This window comes from Myxocyprinus asiaticus, chromosome 5 (genome assembly GCF_019703515.2).
Source record: "Myxocyprinus asiaticus isolate MX2 ecotype Aquarium Trade chromosome 5, UBuf_Myxa_2, whole genome shotgun sequence".
NCBI classification, from domain to species: domain Eukaryota; kingdom Metazoa; phylum Chordata; class Actinopteri; order Cypriniformes; family Catostomidae; genus Myxocyprinus; species Myxocyprinus asiaticus.
The window spans coordinates 56,861,492-56,884,901 of NC_059348.1; the positions used below are offsets into that span (position 1 = coordinate 56,861,492).

Sequence of the window (23,410 nt, forward strand, 5' to 3'; positions counted from 1 at the left end):
GTCGATGTAGTGACACTAGGGGTCCCTATACGAAACGCCGCAACTGGCTGAACTGTGTTACGTGAACTGGCGGTGTGTGACGGGCAGACCACTGTGTGCCTCGTAGCCAGCGCACCAGGCTGACACGTAACCTCCCCCAACACTGGGGCTAGTCGGCGGAGGTGCAAGAGCACCAGGTCCCTGTGTGCACACAACACATCCTGAGAGTGAGCTAGGATTACCCAATCATCGAGATAGTTGAGGATGCGAATGCCCACTTCCCTTAGTGGGGCAAGGGCTGCCTCTGCGACCTTCGTGAAGACGTGAGGGGACAAGGACAAGCCGAAAGGGAGGACTTTGTACTGATACACCTGACCCTCGAATGCAAACCGCAGGAAGGGTCTGTGTCGAGGTAGAATCGAGACGTGGATGTACGCATCCTTCAGGTCTACTGCCGCGAACCAATCTTGATGCCGGACGCTCGCTAGAATACGTTTTTGCGTCAGCATCTTGAACGGGAGACTGTGTAAAGCCCGGTTCAGTACTCGCAGGTCCAAGATTGGCCGCAACCCACCGCCTTTTTTCGGTACAATGAAGTAGGTATTCTTCATCTCAGCCGGAGGGACCGGCTCTGTCACATCCTTCCGAAGGAGGGTAGCGATCTCCATGTGCAAGGTAGCAGCATTCTCGTCCTTCACCGAGGTGAAGTGGATACCGCTGAACCTGGGCGGACGCCTGGTGAACTGAATCGCGTAGCTGAGTCAGATGGTCTGGATCAGCCATCGCGACGGATTGGAAAGTGCAAGCCACGCGTCCAAGTTCCGGCCGAGGGGGACCAAGGGGACAATCTCGTCGGACGTACCGGCGGGTGGGGCCTCGCGGCGGGGCGGAGTCTGAGGTGCCACGCCATGTTGTGGCTGTGCTGAGTTCAGGGACATCAAAGCACTTACCTGGCTCCTTGTGACTACCCCTGGAACAGCCTGGGACGGGGGAGGAAGAGGCCAGTCCTCGTGACCCATGGAGACTGTCACATCGGGGGCGGATTTGTGCCACAGCTGGGCACGCAGGGGTGGGGAGATCACTGCTGGAGTGCCAAACCTGCCAAAATGGAATGGTGGACGGTGGTCGTGATGACTCTTTTGCTGAACTGTTGGGTACCGCGGCCACTTGGGCATGCAGCGAAATTAAATGAAAAGGCAACAAAAGATTTTCCTCCCGGCCCTCCACCGGGGGATGGAGTGGTCTGCTTACCAGCTCCAAGGCCGTGGGTTTCGTCATCCCTGGGTCGCCCGTCTCAGGGGCACTTCGAAGCCTTTCATGGGTTCTTGGTGGCTGGCTGTGAGACGGGTGGTGTCTGCTTCCTGCGGTGGGCTTCACGCCGGGGCCGGGCCAAAGGGGCGGGCTGCGGCGGAGCCAGTGCAGTCACCACAGTGGGATGCCCTTGGCGACGAGCAGGCGGGGTGCGGGATCTTGAGCCACACAAGGGCAGGATGTGCCGGATAGCCTCCATCTGCTGCTTCACCGTCGAGAACTGCTGGGCAAAGTCCTCGAAGGTGTCGCCGAATAGGCCAACCTGGGAAATGGGGGCAGCCAAGGAACCGTGCCTTGTCAGCCTCTCCCATCTGGACCAGGTTGAGCCAAAGGTGGTGCTCCTGGACCACCAGGGTGGACATTGCCCGCCCGAGAGACCGCGCCGTGACCTTCATCGCCCGGAGAGCGAGGTCAGTCGCCGAGCGCAGCTCCTGCATCAAATCTGGGGCAGAACTACCCTCGTGCAGTTACTTTAGTGCCTTGGCTTAGTGGACTTGCAGGAGAGCCATGGCGTGCAGGGCGGAGGCGGCTTGTCCAGCGGCACTGTAGGCTTTGGCCATCAGGGATGACGTAAACCTACAGACCTTGGATGGGAGCTTTGGGCGCCCGCGCCAGGTGGCGGTGCTGTCCGGGCATAGGTGCACTGCGAGCACCTTATCCACCGGGGGAATCGCCGAATAGCCCCTGGCCGCCCCACCATCGAGGGTAGTGAGGGCGGGGAGCTGAAAGATCGGGACCGGGCAGTAAAAGGTGCCTCCCACGACCTTGTCAGCTCCTCGTGCACTTCCGGGAAGAAAGGAACTGGAGCGGGGCGTGGCTGTGTGCAGCGCCGCGAGCCCAGGAACCAATCATCGAGCCACGAGGGCTCAGGGGAGAGCGGAGGGTTCCATTCTAGCCTGACGCTCGTGGCTGCCCGGGAAAGCATGTCCATCATTTCCATGTCAGCTTGTGACTGGGTGACCGTACCCTAGGGGGGAAGCCCAGCTGAGGCTTCCGCATCTGACTGGATGAGCCCGTTCTCCAATGCTGTGCTCGAGAGCTCATCAGCTTCGCGGGCTCCGAACAAGAGGTCGAACTCGCCATGAGACGAGCCGGCGGACTCATCCGGAAGCCCGATCGGGGCAGACGAGTGTGCTGGGGAATGGGAGGTCCGTGGGGGGATACCCGGCGGAGGTGGTCCCATTGGTGTCCCCAAATTGCCCCCAGTGCTAGCCGTGCTGGTCTCATACCTGTAGGTAGAAGGACCGAGGCGGGGAGCCGCTGGGGTGGCTTGCTTTCGTGAGAATGCAACAACGTTGCCATGGTCATGTTCTCGCAATGAGTACATGATCCATCCACAAACGCTGTCTCCATGTGGGTCGTGCCCAGACACGAAAGACAGCTACCGTGACCGTCAGAATTTGAGAGATAATGAGCGCAACCAGGAATAACACACAAACGGAAAGGCATCATTAAAAAGACGCGTCTTTAAAAAGACGTTCCGTGTGTGCCGCTCTTTTAGAGAAATATACTCTTTTAGAAAAATATACCCTCTTATTTCTGCCGAAGCACCCAGGGGCATTCTCTGCAGTGCACCAGTGCAGAGGAGGGAGAAGCCGCTGAAATGCACCGTCAGATCCAGAAGAGGTGAATAAACAGTCAGCTCAGTAAACATCTACCGTTCGGCTCCGAAGAGAAAATCTGAATGAGTAGTTGCATACCAGCTCCTTTTATACCCGTATGTCCGGGGAAGTGGTATGCAAATACCACTCGCCAATTTTCATTGACCTTTTATCAAAGACCAGAGGTGTCTCGGGCTCCCAAGAGTGACCCCTAATGTCACTACATTGACACAACGTTGAGTGAGTGACAAATAGGGAATGTTCCTTAACTAATAAAAACAAAACTGAACTAACTGCTTGATGTGATATTCAAAATTTAAATTTGTGTCAAAATAGACATCCAAATTTCTCACCACCTGCTTAAGATTTGGGACAACCTGTCTAAGTACTACTCAATTTGACTTTTTTTTTAGAACCATTACCTATTATCACAACCTCAGTTTTATCAGTGTTTAACTGAAGAAAATGATGTGCCATCCAGTCTTTTATATCTGCTATACATGCTTGAAGAATACTTAAACTACTCAGATCATTGGGTTTCAAAGACAAATACAATTGTAGATCATCTGCATAGCAATGAAAATTAATGTTGTGTTGTGGAATCACAGAACCAAGAGGTAACATATAAAGAGAAAATAATATTGGGCCTAACAGGGAACCTTGCGGAACCCCACAATTAATTGTAGAAGAGGAAGAGACCTCATCTCCAACAAACCTAAACCAGACCTAAAGTAAGACCTAAACCAGTCTAAAGGCACCCCAGATATTCCCACCCGTCTCTTCAATGTATCGATTCAAACTGGATGATCAACTGTATCAAATGCTGCAGTTAAATCAAGCAGTATTAAAATTTAGCACTTTCCAGGATCCTCTGCCATTAACAAATCATTAGCAACCCTAAGAAGGGCAGTTTCTGTACTGTTATTTGCTCTAAATCCTGACTGAAATTTCACATAAATATTACAGTATTATCCTTCATCACGTCCAGCAATTGCTTAGCTACAGCTTTCTCTAACATCTTAGAGATAAAAGGTAACTTTGAGAGAGGTCTGTAATTATTTGCAACAGTCGGATCTAAAGAGGGTTTTTTTCAGAAGTTGTTGAACCATCGCAGTCTTTAAATCATCTGGAACACATCCTGACACAAGCAAACTGTTTACTATGGTTAACAGTACAGGGCTTAATCGCTCAATAACTTCCTTAAAAAGTCTTAATGGAATGACATCAGTAATGCAGTTAGATGGTTTCAACTGTTCTACAATTTCATATACAGGTGCATCGCAATAAATTAGAATGTCATGGAAAAGTTTATGTATTTCAGTAATTCAACTCAAATTGTGAAACTCGTGTATTAAATAAATTCAATGCACACAGACTGAAGTAGTTTAAGTCTTTGGTTCTTTTAATTGTGATGATTTTGGCTCACATTTAACAAAAACCCACCAATTCACTATTTCAAAAAATTAGAATACATCATAAGACCAATAAAAAAAACATTTTTAGTGAATTGTTGGCCTTCTGGAAAGTATGTTCATTTACTGTATATGTACTCAATACTTGGTAGGGGCTCCTTTTGCTTTAATTACTGCCTCAATTCGGCGTGGCATGGAGGTGATCAGTTTGTGGCACTGCTGAGGTGGCATGGAAGCCCAGGTTTCTTTGACAGTGGCCTTCAGCTCATCTGCATTTTTTTGGTCTCTTGTTTCTCATTTTCCTCTTGACAATGCCCCATAGATTCTCTATGGGGTTCAGGTCTGGTGAGTTTGCTGGCTAGTCAAGCACACCAACACCATGGTCATTTAACCAACTTTTGGTGCTTTTGGCAGTGTGGGCAGGTGCCAAATCCTGCTGGAAAATGAAATCAGCATCTTTAAATAGCTGGTCAGCAGAAGGAAGCATGAAGTGCTCCAAAATGTCTTGGTAAACGGGTGCAGTGACTTTGGTTTTCAAAAAACACAATGGACCAACACCAGCAGATGACATTGCACCCCAGATCATCACAGACTGTGGAAACTTAACACTGGACTTCAAGCAACTTGGGCTATGAGCTTCTCCACCCTTCCTCCAGACTCTAGGACCTTGGTTTCCAAATGAAATACAAAACTTGCTCTCATCTGAAAAGAGGACTTTGGACCACTGGGCAACAGTCCAGTTCTTCTTCTCCTTAGCCCAGGTAAGACGCCTCTGATGTTGTCTGTGGTTCAGGAGTGGCATAACAAGAGGAATACGACAACTGTAGCCAAGTTCCTTGACACGTCTGTGTGTGGTGGCTCTTGATGCCTTGACCCCAGCCTCAGTTCATTCCTTGTGAAGTTCACCCAAATTCTTGAATCGATTTTGCTTGACAATCCTCATAATGCTGCGGTTCTCTCGGTTGGTTGTGCATCTTTTTCTTCCACACTTTTTCCTTCCACTCAACTTTCTGTTAACATGCTTGGATACAGCACTCTGTGAACAGCCAGCTTCTTTGGCAATGAATGTTTGTGGCTTACCCTCCTTGTGAAGGGTGTCAATGATTGTCTTCTGGACAACTGTCAGATCAGCAGTCTTCCCCATGATTGTGTAGCCTAGTGAACCAAACTGAGAGACCATTTTGAAGGCTCAGGAAACCTTTGCAGGTGTTTTGAGTTGATTAGCTGATTGGCATGTCACCATATTCTAATTTGTTGAGATAGTGAATTGGTGGGTTTTTGTTAAATGTGAGCCAAAATCATCACAATTAAAAGAACCAAAGACTCAAACTACTTCAGTCTGTGTGCACTGAATTTATTTAATACACGAGTTTCACAATTTGAGTTGAATTACTGAAATAAATGAACTTTTCCACGACATTCTAATTTATTGAGATGCACCTGTAGTTCCTGCACTGTAACTGGTGTGAAGGAATCCAACAATCACTCTCTGCAACAGAATTGTTCCGTACATGATAAAGGAGGAACAAATGATGCTCTTATGCAGGAGACCTTATCAACAACCTTGTACTCAATAAAAGCCAAACCACAGTCAACACACATGCATGCACGTACACACACAGTTCATAGACAATCATAGAAACAGAAGTAGGATTGATACTGTCTCTCCCTGCTGTAGTTTGTAACATACATTACAGTCCAGAGAGAGAAATGCTGTATAACAGCAGCAGCTTACAGAACAGAAATAAAACACAATGCATCTGTTGACAGCTGATGGAAATTCTCATGTTGAAAATTCTTCTTTAATCAAAAATGGCAAACACCTAACATATTAATCTATTAGCATTCATGTTTCATTGTTGTCACTGTCCTTTTCTGCAGATCACGGCCCCCTTTGGCATATCACAGCGCCGTTTGCGGCCCTTTTCAGCTAGCCGCAGCCCGTTCTGCATAACGCGACGGCCCCTTTCAGCTTATCGCCACCCTTTCGGCCCCGTTTCTCAGCCGGCCCACCAGGAAAAGTCCTGGTTCTTCCTATGGCCAGTCCACCCGTGTACAGACCTACAAAGAGACTTTAAGAACAAAGCAAATCTATCATTTCCCTACAGTTTGTGAGCTGCTGAGCATGACTTTTACCAAAAGACAACAATAATAGTCTTATAATAATTATAATGAGTTTCAATAACATCTGTACCTTTTACATAAGTCAGAAGTTAGCCAAATACATTTAAACTCAGGTTTTCACAATTCCTGACATTTAATTGTAGAAAACATTCCCTGTCTTAGGTCAGTTAGGATCACTACTTTATTTTAAGAATGTGAAATGTCAGAATAATAGTAGAGAAAATGATTTATTTCAGCTTTTATTTCTTTCTTCACATTCCCAGTGGGTCAGAAATTTACATACACTTTGTTAGTATTTGGTAGCATTGCCTTTATATTGTTTAACTTGGGTCAAATGTTTTGGGTATTCTTCCACAAGCTTCTCACAATAAGTTGCTGGAATTTTGTCCCATTCCTCCAGACAGAACTGGTGTAACTGAGTCAGGTTTGTAGACCTCCTTGCTCACACACGCATTTTCAGTTCTGCCCACAAATGTTCTATCGGATTGAGGTCAGGGCTTTGTGATGGCCACTCCAATACCTTGACTTTGTTGTCCTTAAGCCGTTTTTTCACAACTTTGGAGGTATGCTTGGGGTCATTGTGCATTTGGAAGACCCATTTGTGACTGAGTTTTAACTTCCTGACTGATGTCTTGAGATGTTGCTTCAATATATCCACATAATTTTCCTTCTTCATGATGCCATCTATTTTGTGAAATGCACCAGTCCCTCCTGCAGCAAAGCACCCCCACAACATGATGCTGCCACCCCCATGCTTCATGGTTGGGATGGTGTTCTTCGGCTTGCAAGCCTCACCCTTTTTCCTCCAAACATAATGATGGTCATTATGGCCAAAAAGTTAAATTTTTGTTTCATCACACCTGAGGACATTTCTCCAAAAAGTAAGATCTTTGCCCCCATGTGCACTTGCAAACTTTAGTCTGGCTTTTTTATGGCGGTTTTGGAGCAGTGGCTTCTTCCTTGTTTTACTGTGTCTATAGATACTTGTCTACCTGTTTCCTCCAGCATCTTCACAAGGTCCTTTGCTGTTGTTCTGGGATTGATTTGCACTTTTACCACCAAACTACGTTCATCTCTAGAAGACAGAATGCGTCTCCTGCCTGAGCGGTATGATGGCTGTGTGGTCCCATGATGTTTATACTTGCATACTATTGTTTGTACAGATGAACATCGTACCTTCAGGCATTTGGAAATTGCTCCCAAGGATGAACCAGACTTGTGGAGGTCCACAATTTTTTTTCTGAGGTCTTGGCTGATTTCTTTTGATTTTCCCATGATGTCAAGCAAAGAGGCACTGAGTTTGAAGGCAGACCTTAAAATACATCCACAGGAACACCTCCAATTCAGTACACCTCCTATCAGAAGCTAATTGGCAAATTTTCTAAAGGCTTGACATCATTTTCTGGAATTTTCCAAGCTGCTTAAAGGCACAGTTAAATTAGTGAATGTAAATTTCTGACCCACTGGAATTGTGATATAGTCAATTAAAAGTGAAACAATCTGTCTGTAAACAATTGCTGGAAAACTTACTTATGTCATGCACAAAGTAGATGTCCTAAACGACTTACCAAAACTATAGTCTGCTAATATGAAATCTGTGGAGTGGTTAAGAAATGAGTTTTAATGACTTCAACCTAAGTGTATGTAAACTTCTGACTTCAACTGTATCTATTCACTTTAGTAAAATGCATAAGTGTTCTAAGAACACAGCAGATCTATATTTTTTCCTACAGTTTGTCGACTGCACACCAACATAGAGGTAAAAAACAGGAGCTGATTTTAAAAATAGCTTTACATATTTAACACAGATATAGTAATCTGCTTAGATTGGCAAAAACAATCAATCAAACTATTACCTCACAAACATAATGTAAAAAGCATAACTCAATAAAGACTCAGGCGCTGATATAAACTCCACTTGTGTGCATAAAATAAGGATTGTCCTTTGTTTTTTCTCTGCAGTACATTTCACGTTATGTTGCCAATCAAGAACGATATGCCAATAAATAACTCTCGTTTGTGTGTTCCTCATCTCTAGATTAATTTAGATCAACAACAATGCTGATAAAAAACATGGATAAATGAGCATTGTTGAAAGCAACTTTGTAGAAATGAATGGAGCCACGTTGATTAGACTGTCTGGCTGATGGCCTGTACGTAAGGGTTGTTTCGGCTCATGAAACTCACCTGTGATTGGCTGGATGGTCATTCAATCAGCCCAAAGTAACAAAACGCAAAGAATACTGTATACAAATCTACCATTTGGACTTGGTATGGGTTTAGCTTGGAAAAGTGCAGGGGGCAAAAATCACCTTTTTAAAGAGTGCGGGGGACGTGTCCCCCACGTCCCCTGCGGCTGCTATGCCCTTGGGTTTAATTCATATCAGCTATCATTACAGAAAAAGAGACAATTAACAAACCCTTAGAAATGCATGTCAATTCAATGTTTCACTCAAACTGTAATGCTTATAACAATTTATAATGAAAAAAAAAAAGAAAATATTGCAAAATACAGACTCTTTCATGTGTACGTGGTCATACTCATATTCATCTAAACGCTCATGATGATGATTTTCAGAACGCCCTTCACTCACTCACATCCGCTCTGTGCTGTCAGTCTCGTGTCGCCCCCTACAGCACCGGAGAACTCACTCTCTGCTCATCTGCAGGTTTGTTTTCAGTACCCCTGATCCAAACCCAGTACCCGTCTGGTCACTCAAATTCCATGACCTTTGACCCCATGCTCTGTCCTGGTCCTGACCCCAGGATACAGAATCTCCCAGAACAGCATCCTCCGAACGGTCACAGGCCACCAATGAGAAGTGAGCACACACGTGTGTGTGTGTGTGTGTGTGTGTGTGTGTGTGTGTGCTTGTGTGTTTGCTCCTGACTAACACCAGTCTTGTGTAGTCAGACTTTTGACTGTTAACATGAAGTCTGGTGGTCCACTTTGAGGCTTATTCTGGTTAAAAACCGCTCACTTAGACAGGAAGAAACCGCGGGACAGACAAAGTGACCATTCACAGTCAGAAAATCACATAACATGTTTTGGTTTCATGTGCTATTTAGGAGCAGCTTTATCTGAATGGCAGAAAATTATTCAAACAATTCTACACAGAAGAAATGATCTGAAATGTGTGTTGAGTTAATCAGATCTTCTGTCTGTCCTAAAGTATTTATTACTGATTATTTCAGACATAACCCAAAAACAGGCTAGAATTGAGTTGTGCTCTGAACAAGTTTCAAAGATTTGATGCCACTCACCTGGTAAACTTTGTCAAATCCAGGAACTGCTGATTTCAGCCGTCTGAAGCCTATTGAATAGGTAGAATCTTTTGCCAGTTTTGTGTGTGTTAGACGGTCAAAGTCAAAGCCAAAGCTGAATATAAAGTTCTGCTTGTGGAGATCTAGTTTACTTTCTAAGTGTCTCCAACAAAACAATCTTTCAAAGATCCAGTCTTTTTGACTGTCTTGCCAGGCAAAGAAGACCCACATCTACATCTGACCTTAAACAAATGAACAAAATAATTCAAATTTGACCCGTTACCTTCTACTGTCTTTCCGTTATTAAAGTATTTGAATGTTAATTACTTCTCAAAACATATACTTCTGAACAGGGCTTAACATTAACTTTTTGGCTCACCTGTCACTGTGACTAGTGGAATTCCAAAGTCACTAGCCGCTCAGCATTTTCACTAGCCAAAATCCCCCTAATTTAATGGAGTACAAAAGGAGATGTTAGGTAGATTAAACTCAGTCACTATTCACTTTCATTGCATCTTTTTCCATTAATGGAAGAAAGAAAGTCCTATGGGTTTGGATCAAGATAAAAGTGAGTGAACGATGACAGAATAATTGTTCATAATAAAAATGAAGTTTTAAACATTTGCCCTACTCAATTTCATATGCATCTATACCAGTTACCAGTTAGTGTTACTGCAGTAAAAACATTTGTGTTTGGATGATGATGTATTTTTTTAAAAACCTCGTAATCGATGTTGATGCTTGGCACACTGTTGTCTCTTTACCTCATCAGTGCTGTTTATAATGTCAGGGTTGTCAAGCAGTTTTCCTCCATATAGCACTTTAAAGTAGAAGATTCTCAGTAGAATTCAAATGGGTCCGTTTCCGGTCTCCTCCGGCTGCCGCGATATCGAGTGAAGCCCGACTTAATCGTGCAAGTTTTTCCCGCGCTGTCCCAGTCAGAGCTCTGGTGATCTTATCTCTGAAGCGTGCTGATGTGCGCTGCTGCAGTCGTTCGCACGAAAGTACGCTTCATTTTCCACCAAAGATGCAAGTATCTGATATGAAAAGCATATTTAATGCTTATAAGGTGCTGAATGCGAGATGAATGCAATTAAATTTAAAGTGGCTAGTAAGGGTGACGGAGTTACCCGCCACTGCTGATTTTTACCTGCATTTGGCGGGTTGATGGCAAGCCCTGCTTCTGACTGTAAATTCTGATGAGATGATCTAAATTTGTTAAAACAGCTGTAACACACAAGTGAGCACACATTGTTGAATTCTTTACTAATGCAGCAACTGTTAACAAATAAATATAAGAAACAAACTCCACAATAACAGGCTAATGAACTATATTACTTGATGGAAAAAGTATTCATCAATGGAATTATTTATTGAACAGTATTTAAGCAATATATCTCTCACAGTCGTGCTGTTGTTCTGAATAGCTGGCTCTGATTGGGCCGCAGGTAATCACGCAATTGATATTCAAAACAACAAAAACACATTTGCGATTATACAAGTTTAGCAAAAAACGTAATATCAAGTAACTTTCATTTTAGATACAACAAGTTATTTTGTCTATTTCTGCTTCACCAACGAAAATAGTTACAAGTGTCAAAATCAGGTTCAACTGATCGGCACACAGGATGACAGTCTGTCTGAAACGCCACAAACACAGACAAGCGAAGTGACAAACAGTGAAGCTTCTCGGTGCTGTTAGACTAAATATCAACACTCTTGAAATGCCGCTCGTCCAATCAGATTAGAGGACCAAAACTAACTGTTGTATGATGTATTTTGTCTTATTGCGGTTTCTGCTGTTTTATAAAAGCAATCAGCCAGTGGAGGCAGTGCATTACAGTGATTTTACCGCAGTTCAGTAGGTTTAACTCTGCTTCACATTGTGCATAAGAACACATCTGAAGTGTGGTGGAATGATTGTAATGTGCAGCCTCCCGTCGCTTTCTGTTGAATTAAACATTGTGAATAATCCAGATCACCGTTTCAATCTGCATTGCATTCACATTGACTTTGAATGGTGTTTTTCAATTAGCTTTGAGCGCTCCACACTCGCTCTCCAGCTATCAGCTCAGCGCACACACGCCCCACTCCTTCAGTTACCCGCCAGTGTCCCATCATGCACCGGGACACAGACGACAGACAGACACAAGCCTGCTGGACAGCACTGCATTGTGGGACATGGAGAACATGATTCAGCCAATCAGTGGATTAGATGAATCGTCGTACTACCAGGTCCAGTCTGGAAACAGCCAATCAGGTGTGTGTGTGTCGCTCAGACAACAATTCTCAGGCATTCAATTGTTTGAATTCTGGAGTTTAAAATAAACTAAACAATAAAGACAAATGGACAAAACAAATAGTTTTAAATAAAAAACAAACCGATTAAACGACAAGAACTAATGAACTCAAATTAATGACATTCGTCATGATTACAGACACAAAAGTTTGAAATGACGTGATGATGTCATGAATGAACAGTGTGTTGTTGTGTATGTTTGAACAGGTGTGGACGTGATCGAGGAGCACCTGAGAGAGATCCGATCTCTCCGTCAGCGTCTGGAAGATTCTATCAGAACCAATGAGAGACTGAGACAACAGTTAGAGAGACGTGTGGTCACAGCGGGGAGAGAGACAGGTGCGTGTGTGTGAGACAGACAGACACAGACAAATATAAATATATAGTATATAGTGGTTTAATCCATGTTTTCTGAAGCGTGTACAGTGCTGAACAGTGTAATCGAGCTTCAAACATGATCGCGTCAAGGAGATTACAGATGTCAAGATTTATAGTAAAATAAGGAGTTACATTTTGGCAGGGCAGGGATGATTTATGTTGGTGGTGCTGTATTGGGAGGTGCATTTTTGTGTATGTAGTGTGACCAGATGACCATGACAAAAAATCGGGACCCCCTCCAATAAACTGTCAATTACAAATTAAATAAATCAATCAATTAATTAAAGATGCGTAATAAATTATATTTAACTATGGCTAAAATGATTAGTTTAGATTAGTTTTCATGACATTTTACAGTGGACGTCTTTTATCGTCAGTTCGCACAGGATTAAGTGCTTTCTAAAGGTGTGTATACTGCTTTTGCACTACCTTTTCATGTTATTGATCTATGAGGAAATGTATTTAGCTGTGCTGATTAATTATGGAGAAAATATTAAACTTGTGCATAATGGGATTATTAGAAGAAATGTATTGGAATATTTGACAAATTACAACTGACTGCAATGCTCGATTACTTGAATTAAAAAAGATGAACAATACATTAAAGTTATATAATTTTATTAGCAATGATCATTTTCATTAAATATGATTATCAAAAAGGCATCAATGTGGGACACGACTTGTAAAATCGGGACTGTCCCGATAGGGTCTGGTCACCCTATGTATATAGGTTTTTAAGGGCCACACATAGCACTGGCACAGACAAACAGACTTTACTTAATACACAGAGTGCCGTGGATGTTCTGAAAATCGATTTTTTAACGAGTTTGAGCAGGTTTCAGCTAATGTTTTTTTTTCTTGTTTTATTACATGCATAACATCACCTTGTAATATAACACAGGCTACTATATTACTGTAATAATCACTGTTAATGAACAAGTGCAGTCGTTCTACTTTTCTGAGATTTATTCTTGGCCGTACAAAAGGTAAGAGGCAACATGAAGCTAACGAACAATTATTTCTCTGAATCTTTCCCTTACTTCTCTCACAACCATCATCTCGACACCAGAGGGTGCTGCCGCACCCCTACTTCCCACGGCCTTGTATTTTGGTCTGTTTTTCACCCAAAACTGATTGTATTGCTACAGAAGACATGGATTAAACCACTGGAGGTTGTGAAATGTGAATATCAGCAGAGGACTCTGTACAGGCCTGCAGCATTTTACTTTTCTTGGATCTAAATGTGTTAACTTGTCAAATATGAAAAAAACAAATCTGGAATAATCTTGTTTGAATATTTTAATCGATTGAGAGCCATAATATTTAAAAAAGATTAAATGTCCGAAAATAACTAAAATGAACATATCCATCAAAACAGATTTTACATTTGCCATACAGCACCAGAATGGTCAACCATATTGTTTTCACAACTTCATAAAAATAAACAGATCCAAATTTCTATGTATGTTGATTGTGTAATATATTGAGTAAATGAGAGCATTCCAGGAAATGAAGTGTTCTTCCACCATTTTCCATAAAATTAAAATAGATTACATTTTGTGAAATAAATGTACCGGTAATACAAATGTCTATAGGTGGCATTTCAAACAATATTTATTACATTTTATTATTGATCATTACTACTGTAAAAAGTGATGTTTGTAGAACTTAAATTAAGTTAGCATTGCTTAAAGAAAGACTTGAGGACTTAAATAGACAGTTTGCATGGCTTTTTTTTAATTGAATTAATCTACTTAGTTTTAAATAAATTAACTGAGCTTAAAATGTCAAGCTGCTGTGACTTTTAACACAAACGTTTTACATATTTAACAATTACATGTTTAGATTATGTAACTTAAAGAAGATTCCTTAAATTCTGTCAACTATGACAATTGCTTCCTTTATTTACATGGTTTTAAACTTCTTTAAGAGACACAGTACTGTGCAAAGGTTTTAAACGGTTGTGAAGAATATCTAGTGAGGATGTTTTAAAAATAATGCAATGAACAATTTGTATTCATTAATTAGCTTCATACGAAGTGCAATAAACAAAGAAAACTAAATGAATATTTTGCGTGAGCACCCTATGACTTTAAAACAGCACCAATTCTCCTACAGTAAGTACACTTTTGTACCTAGTTTTTGTGCAGTTTTCAAGGTTTTTCAAGCATCTCTGAGAACTTGCAGAACACGGTTCTATATATTTTGGCTGTCTCGGTTGCTTCTGTCTCTTCATGTAATCCCAGAATGTCTCAGTGATGTTGAGATCATTACCATCTGTTGCAGGACTCTAGGGCTGCAACAACTAATCGATAATTATTGATAATGGAAATCATCAACAACGAATTTCATTATCGATTAGTTGGATATTTGCGGTGAGCACGCAGAAGCTCCATCAGTGACATCACTTTACAGCCCAGTGAAGAATGTGTTGCATGATAACTTATGTTAAAAACAGCGGAGACCAACTGAAGCGGAAAAAAAATTCAACCCAAGTTCTCCAGCGCACGAGAGCACTTCCGGGGACATCTGGGGCTTAATATGCTCACAGACATCATAATACACAGGATACACTTAAATATATGTTTAAAAGTTACATCGGCAAAGAGTCGATTTTTAAATGAAGTAAAAATCTTTCAATATTGTTTGTTAAAGAATACAAAACATAAAATGTATGCCTGAGCATAAATTTGGATTTGGTTTGAAAACTTTTCATCTACCAACTGCTTTATTCCACCACTGTAGACAATCATCCTTAATAATACTGTTCTATGCTATTATCATTTTTAATCAAACCCATTGAACATATAGGCTATACAAATCCAGAGCCGTGACACTAAGCTGTTATTCCTATTGGGAACCTGCCTACAGAACATCCACAAATTATTTCATATTCATCAACAAAAATGCATGATCATAAAGTGAGAATACCAGACTTTCCAAGATGTTGATTAACAAACAGAAGTACAGCACAGGTAAGGGTTAACGTGTACTGCTGCAGCCATGAATGACAGAAAAATCAGTCCATTTCTCTTTCATATTATATTGACAGTGAATCCAAACTTCTTTCCAAGCACTGAATTTTTAGAAGCTATTTTTGTGAGAATAAATAAATGCATAAATAAATGAAGATTATCTATAATAAGTAAAGATTCCTTACCCATTCGTCAATCACATAATTATTTTGATATCATCTATTCTTAATATACACAAACACATAGATACATAACACACACACACACACACACACAACACACACACTCACAACACACACACTCACACACACACTCACAACACACACACACACAAACACACACACACACACACACACACACTTGTTGAAGCCAATTATAATTAAACATGGTGCAAAGTCTTGCACAAACAACACTATATAGGGTGACCATACGTCCTCTTTTTCCCGGACATGTCCTATTTTTCGGACCTTAAAAAAGCGTTAAAATTTGCGAAAATGTCCAGGATTCGGCTTTAGTTGCATTATGATGTACATCTGGTCTAATACTTCATTGTGTGTGCGCGCATATTTGCATTGCTTTAACCCCTCTTTGTAAGTCCCGCCTTCTCGCACACCAATTGGTCGATCATAAGAGGCTTGCAGCAACTATTGGTCAAATTCCTGCCTGTCAGTCACTCCGCGAATGCACAAAGCGCTGTTGTGTTCGGTATCAAAGAGTTGCTTGACAGTAGCAGCAAATGACAGCTGAGTGGAAACAATGCCCAAACGAAAGTGCAAATTTACAGAAGATTTGCACAAAAAATTCCCATGCTTTCGTCCAGGTCGAGATCTGTTGGAAGCAGAATGTATGACATGTAAAGCTGGCACTTATGTGTCACTTGCTAATAAAGCTGCAAGTGATTTAGAAGCACACATTTGCTCTGCGAAGCATAAAGGGTCAGCAAAAGGTGAAAGTTCATATTAACATTAGGTAAATTAACGGACTACTTTTTGCGACCAGGTAAAATTGTTATCACATTGCTTCATTTTCCATGGCCATTCAAAATGATAATAATAGTAAATGAAGGTACACTCACGGCATCAAATATTTTATTTTGGTACATGGACATTCAAAATAATTTTTATTTATTGATATATATTTATGTTATGCTAATTGAGTGTCTTTTTCACTGTATTAAAGTTTGCGTTCATAGTAACACTATTTTGAACCCTATTATTCAGCTCCCCCCCCTCCCAAAAAAAGGTGTCCTCTTTTTGGAAAACCTGAATATGGTCACCCTAACACTATACATCCAGATCAGATCAAGTGAAAGACTGTTATAGGCAACACGAACCACACGCGGAAATTACGGAAACGGAGCGTTCATATAATTGTGTGTGTCAATCAAGCCGATCACAATGGAGAAAGGGAGCGCAACCATATGGATTAAACTCGTGCAACATCATACCTTGATTTCAGTTGCAATGTTTTCCTCCTCATGTGAGCGCATTTAATACAATGAGCAACAATGCTATTTTCAGTGCGAGAGTGAATTTGCACTGCGTTTACAGATGTTTGTACTGTATTACACTATGTATAATGCTGAATATAATGTATAATAATACTAAGGGTCCTGATATTTGGTATTCATGATAATGGCAAATGTAATGTTTGATTTCACCAGCAAATGTATACTATAGTAAATATTATTTTACTGGATAAGCATACACTACCATTAAATGTATTTTTGAAAAGAATAGTTTAGAAACATGTAATCAGTGAAAATACTATTTTAAAACTTACAAAATTCATTTAAAATATATGATATCAGAGAATGTGTACAAGCATATGTATCTAACATAATAATATATTTTTCAGTTGGGCAGAATTATTAATATTTCTATTCTGGTGTCACCATTCCCTCTGCTGGACTGATTTTTTGTCCCACTCCATCCCTGATGGGTTATCTTATAATAAACAGTACTTTTTGTTAAGTTTTACAAGTAAAGGAAAGGAACTTTTTGCATATGTCCTGAAAGTAATAATAATAAAAAATTCAAACTTAACTTTTCATGATTCAGGCTTTGTTCAAAGTTTTGTGAGAGTATAGAATCGGGAATTCAGTACAGTAAATCAAACCAAATCCATATGCCCGTTATCATTTCTGTTTTAAAAAAAATAATATTTTAATAAAATACAGGAAGTAAAAGTTTGGGTTTTATCCGATTAATCTATTATCAAAATAATTGTTAGTTGCAGACATCATGCAGACTCCTACTCCTATTCTATTCTGTAGTGTTTGGGAATCTAAAATGATATTTCCTATTAATACACTAAAGCAGAAGATATAAAATAAGTCATTTTTATTTGTATAGCACTTTTCACAACACACATCGTTTCAAAGCAGCTTTACAGAAAATCGTGCATTAACAGAAAATGAAACCATAATATCTATGAAGTCTTAGAGTGACAAGGAACACAAAACTCCATAAGATGTTGATTAATGGAGAAAAATAACCTTGAGAGAAACCAGACTCACTGTGGGGGCCAGTTCCCCTCTGACTAACATCATGAATATAATGACAATATTAGTTATTTATGTGCAGGTCATTTCAATGAGGTTTGTGGGGTCCATCCATGTCCAAGATTCAGGCAGTGGCATGAAGTATCCCATGTCTTACAGTTGGAGTTGGCATCAGTTCATCCTCTGAAGTCAATAGACTGAAGTGATGTTTAACTGGCACCGACTGTAGTTTGTCGTCATCACTCAGAGACACGCAGCAGTGGAGTCCAACACCAAGCAGGAACGGAGCTGGATCTGGCTGGTTCTGATAACCTCAGGATATGAATCCCCCCAAATAGAATAATATTAGCGTAGATGCCATTCAATTCATTGCAGAGTTATAGATCATGAACACTGTTTCTGGTTCCGACAGACCTAACTAAAGCAGCCTAATTGTGAGTTGATGGATAAATTAGGTGTATGTCTGGCTAAATAGATGAATCTTTAGTCTAGACTTAAACTGAGTGAGTGTGTCTGTATCTCGAACAGTGTTAGGGAGACTATTCCATAGTTTAGGAGCCAAACAGGAAAAGGATCTACCTCCTTTTGTGGATTTTGATATTCTAGGAGCTATTAACAGGCCAGAATTTTGTGATCGTAATGAACGTGATGGAATATAGCATATTAGGTCACTTAAGTACTTTGGAGCTAGACCATTCAAAGCTTTGTATGTAGTTAACAAAATTTTAAAATTAATACGAAATTTAACAGGTAGCCAATATAATGGTGATAAAATGGGGCTAATATGATCATACAGTATTTCTTGGTTCTAGTCATAGAAATAATGTCTTAAGATGTCTAAGATATTTTTGTGAAACATCTAATGTGCCTAAGACTTTTGCACAATACTGCATACTGTATTTCATGGGGATCAGTGTGCTTGCTGTCCTAAACCAATGACATCACATCATTACTCATCACATGAACACTTATGAGAAAAAAAAAAAACATATATGGAGGCACACACAGACCTCAACACTTGATAAATGAAACACGGCAAGGGCAACAAATCAGCAAAAAACTAATTTTAAAAAGAGGAACAAGCTCATCCTGATATCACAAGACAACAATTTCAGAACTGTGACAAAATCAACAACAATAATGTAAATAAAACCATGCAAACAGTCAGAAAAAGGAACCATTTTATTCATGCCCCAGTGGATGCTGGGAAGAGGGTGAATGAGACTGAACCACATAAATATTTTGTGTAGGCCTATATAATATTTATACAAAAATCAAGTAAACCTTTCATTGTTTTTTTTCTGCATTATTTACTTGATCTTAGAAGATTGTTTACCATGTAATGTTTCTGGAAATACCCCATTTGTCATGTGTATGAAAACATGTTTCATGGCATACTGAAAAATCAAATATATTAATAAAGCAATATCACACTTGCAATCGTGCTGTATGGCCCTACATCAGCACGGATGTTATTCGGCTGCAGGTAATCACAGCAGTGCTGATATAGGGCCATACAGCATGATTGCGAGTGTGATATTGCTTTTATACAACAGTTCAAAGAACAAGTAAATAAAAAAATTAGGGAAAACTAAGGACTGTCACAAAAACAAAACAAAACAAAAAAAAACAAAAAAACATTTGTGCTCTTTTTTATGCCATGGATAAGAATCTGCCATATCTAGTTCAAAAGATGCTCACAGCCTCCGTTAATAATTCAAAAATGTCACTTCAGAACTAGTAACAACGTCTTGGGTCGGCTGTTTCTAACAAATTATTGGAGGAACAAGGATGTGTGTGTGTGTGTGTGTGTGTGTTTGTGTGTTTGAGAGAGAGAGAGAGAGAGAGAGAGAGAGAGAGAGCTTGTGCGATGACCTGCATCTGTTGCAAATCCCAAGCAGTAGTGTAATGTTATGCTCAAGATAATGGGAATTTTGGTCAAATATGTCCTATTTTTCTGTGTAAAAATAGCCGTCTGAGCAGCCCTTAGTTTTTCATGATAGCCGGTGCGGGAGAGTCCTTTAAAATAGAAACCGTTCTCTCCTCCGCCATGTTGAATACATCTCCTTACAACATGGAAACTGGTATCAGGTAGGCGCCCTGGGTATGATTACTCTGTCGGATGTGTCTCTCAGTTGTGATAAACCTTAATGCTGAAGCTGTTCCCAAGTGTAGTGTAATAGTAGTCCGAGCGATCATGGAGTGAGAGACAATGCCGATGACTTCAAAGAAACCGCTCGCTGACTGACCTGTGCTGATGTACGGCAAACTTAACTGGCTCATAACACATAAAAATACAAGCACAAGCAGAGTGAAACAAACAGTGAAGTGTCCGAGTGCTGATGGTGTTTCTGTTTGTCAAATGTTTCGCATGAATGCTTGCGTGCATCTTTCTTCAATATAAATAAACAACTCAATGGCGCATTGCTGATGTGTGGATGTTTATGTGTGTGTTTTTCCACAGTGGCTCCTACAAACATCTTCATCCAGAGTCATGACACAGTCAGTCAACTGACCAATGAAATCAGAGCGTTAAAAGAAGAAAATCTGACACTCCAGTCCAGGTTACATGCCAGCAGAGGTACACACACACACATGTTGGTGCAGCTATCATTATGAGGACTCTCCATAGAAATAATGATTTTTATACTGTATGAACTATAGATTCTATCCCCTAACCTTAACCCTACCCCCAAACCTAACCCTCACAAAAAACTTTCTGCATTTTTACATTTTCAATAAAACATTGTTTAGTATGTTTTTTAAGCGATTTGAATTATGGGGACACTACAAATCTCCTCATAAACCACATTTATAGCATAATACCATTATAATTACCAGCTTGTAACCTAAAAAATGTCCTCGTAAACCACCTAAACCCACCCACACACACACACACACACACACACACAGACACGACCTCTCATAGATGGTTTTCATACTAAGATAACCCTTATATCACAGACCTTTGAGATTATACTACCAGCAAGTCCATCACAGGGCCTTACACACATACAGACAAACAAACACATTCACACCTACCACCAATTTAATGTTTCCAGTTCACCTAATCTGCATGTTTTTGGATGATGGGGGAAACCGGAGCACCTGGAGGAAACATACACCAACACACCAACACAGCAAGAACATGCCACCCCATCACAATACTAGAGATGTGCAAAACTAGATATTTCTAAAATCGACTAGTGAGTGGGTTGCCTAAACAACTAGCTGACTAATTGCTATTAATGAAGTCCTGTGTAATTAGGCTGTTATATACAGTTTCTAATAAGAAGAACTAATAATGTATTGAAATCTGAAATGTTTTAATAAGATCTTTTAGAGAATAAATGTGATTTGTTATATGCATGTTCTTTATGCAGAGAACAGTGAGGAGGCGGAGCAGCTGCGGGAGGCGGTGCTTTCTGGGCATGTCCGTCTGAAGCAGGCGGAGTTAGAGGCAGGGCAATGGAAGGAGGAGTTACTGAGGCTGCAGACACATAACTGTGAGCAAAGTCAACAAATTCAACAACTGCGACAGGACAGACAAAACAGCCAGGAGCACAACAACAGGTCAGAGATACATATGAAAACTTTTAAAATAGAAACATTGCTACTTTAAAATTATTTAGAGATGATCACTTCAATGTTCTTAACAAAAAACACTATTATTTCTCACTGTCCCAAAAACAACCTGTCCTCACACTATAATTGAAAACGTATATATATATATATATATATATATATATATATATATATATATATATATATATATACAAAACGAACAAATTAAACAAACAAAAAAACAGAAATAGAGGTCACGTGATGCCATGCGAGGAGCAGACGTGTAAACGGTGAGCTCTGCGCACTTTGCTAGTTTTTTAATTATTTTTATGTCATAAACCTCTGAGATTCGATACACCCTGCTAAATATCTGTTCTTTGAAGTCAACATGGCAAAGAATTCAAAATCCTCGGGCTCTGGAGACATTAAAAGACACTCACGTGCTCAAGCTGATACCTCTTACAGGGCTGCAGATCAGGGACTCAGTTTGGACGGTGTGGTATGAGAAATTCAGCGTCAATTGTCCAACATGTCTGTGAGGCTGACGAAAGTTGTTGTTAACTTAGATGATCTTGCTGTTATACGTCGATTGATTGCTGTGATGGAAACGAAATTCTCTGAGTTGGTAACAAGAAGAGAAGGAATTAGCTGCTAATTCGCTAGCGACCAAGATAGAGTTGGAATGTGTTTGGGAAAAACTGGAGGATTTGGAGAATCGTATCGGCGAAACAACGTCCGAATTGTTGGAATTCCTGAGCATGAAGAAGGCAGAGATATGGTGAAATTCCTAGATGGGCTCTTTAAGAGTTTGCTCGACATAACAGGCCATAAGCTGGAAATCGAGCGAGCTCACAGAGTCCCGGCTCGCAGATCGGCTGAGGGAGACAGGACCCGATCAATTCTGGCCAAATTTCTGAGATCATCCGATAAAGATTTCGTGTTGCGCGAGGCGAGGAGCAAAAGAAAGCTTTCTTGGAAGAATCGCAGCATTTTCTTGTTCCCAGACTTTGCGAATTTGACAAGAGAGAAATGTGATCGATTCAAGGAATGCAAGAAAAATTTACATCAATGGAGAATCGCATTTACACTGATGTTTCTGGCCAAACAGAGAATAGATACAAAGGATGGCAGCAAAATATTTACATGCCCACAGCAAGCATTGTCTTTTATAGAAACAATTGGGTGAGTAAACCATTTAGTGGTTTTCATATGGCCCCCAAGTGAGCTGACTCGCTGTACATACACTTGACTGTCTAAGGAAGCTGGGCGCCTTTTTTTGTTTCTTTATGTGTTGGTTCCGCCTTGTGGCTGGAGTTTGTTTTGTGGAATAACACTCCTTCAAGAAACTTTTGCATCAATGAAGGGTCTCTTTTACACTGAAGTTCCTGGCCAAATTGAGAATAGATACTAAAGATGGCTGCAAAGTATTTACATGCCCACAACAAGTGATGTCTTTCATAAAATCAATGGACTGAGGAAGTCATGGTGTGTTTCTCACGTACCTCCAAGTGAGCTTGACTCACTGAACATACACTTGACCATCCGAGGAAGTTGGGCGCCTTTTTGTTTCTTTTTGTGCTGGTTCCGCCTAGCAGCTGGAGTTTGTTTTGTGGAGTGGCACTCCTTCGGGACAGTTGTGGTTGAATCTGCTCGTTCTTTGTGCTTATGCCTCCTATTGACTGGAGTATATTTCATGGAGTATTTTTTACTGGACATTGGAAGGATTAGGGCATCTGCTGCACTCACGAACAGCCGGCTCACTGAACATTCGTTTGACTGTCTGAGGAAACTGAACATTTTTTTGTTCATTTATTTTTTTTGTGCTGGTTCCGCTAGCGGCTGGAATTTGTTTTGTGGAGGAACACACCTTCAAGACAGTTTTGTGAATGAATCTACACATTCTTTGTGTTTATTCTGCTTATTGGCTGGAGATTGTTTTATAGATTATTTTCTGTTATGTAATTCTGTCTCACAAAATTTGTATAGAAGCACCGGAACTT

The 23,410-nt window shown here is 40.7% G+C and overlaps 1 protein-coding gene across 6 annotated transcripts in view; it reads left to right on the forward strand.

The window, feature by feature from the left end:
* The window catches only part of LOC127441319 (myomegalin-like), a 133,123-nt gene that overhangs the window by 81,364 nt on the left and 28,349 nt on the right, over nt 1-23,410 (forward strand). For 5 of the 6 annotated variants that reach the window (XM_051698579.1, XM_051698575.1, XM_051698577.1 and 2 more), the window contains 5 exons: nt 9,097-9,249; nt 11,727-11,951; nt 12,198-12,329; nt 20,311-20,427; nt 21,230-21,419. In XM_051698579.1, coding sequence (XP_051554539.1) covers nt 9,097-9,249; nt 11,727-11,951; nt 12,198-12,329; nt 20,311-20,427; nt 21,230-21,419 — 817 coding nt within the window. The remainder of the gene's footprint in view (nt 1-9,096; nt 9,250-11,726; nt 11,952-12,197; nt 12,330-20,310; nt 20,428-21,229; nt 21,420-23,410) is intronic. The other variant, XM_051698578.1, reaches the window with a different exon arrangement.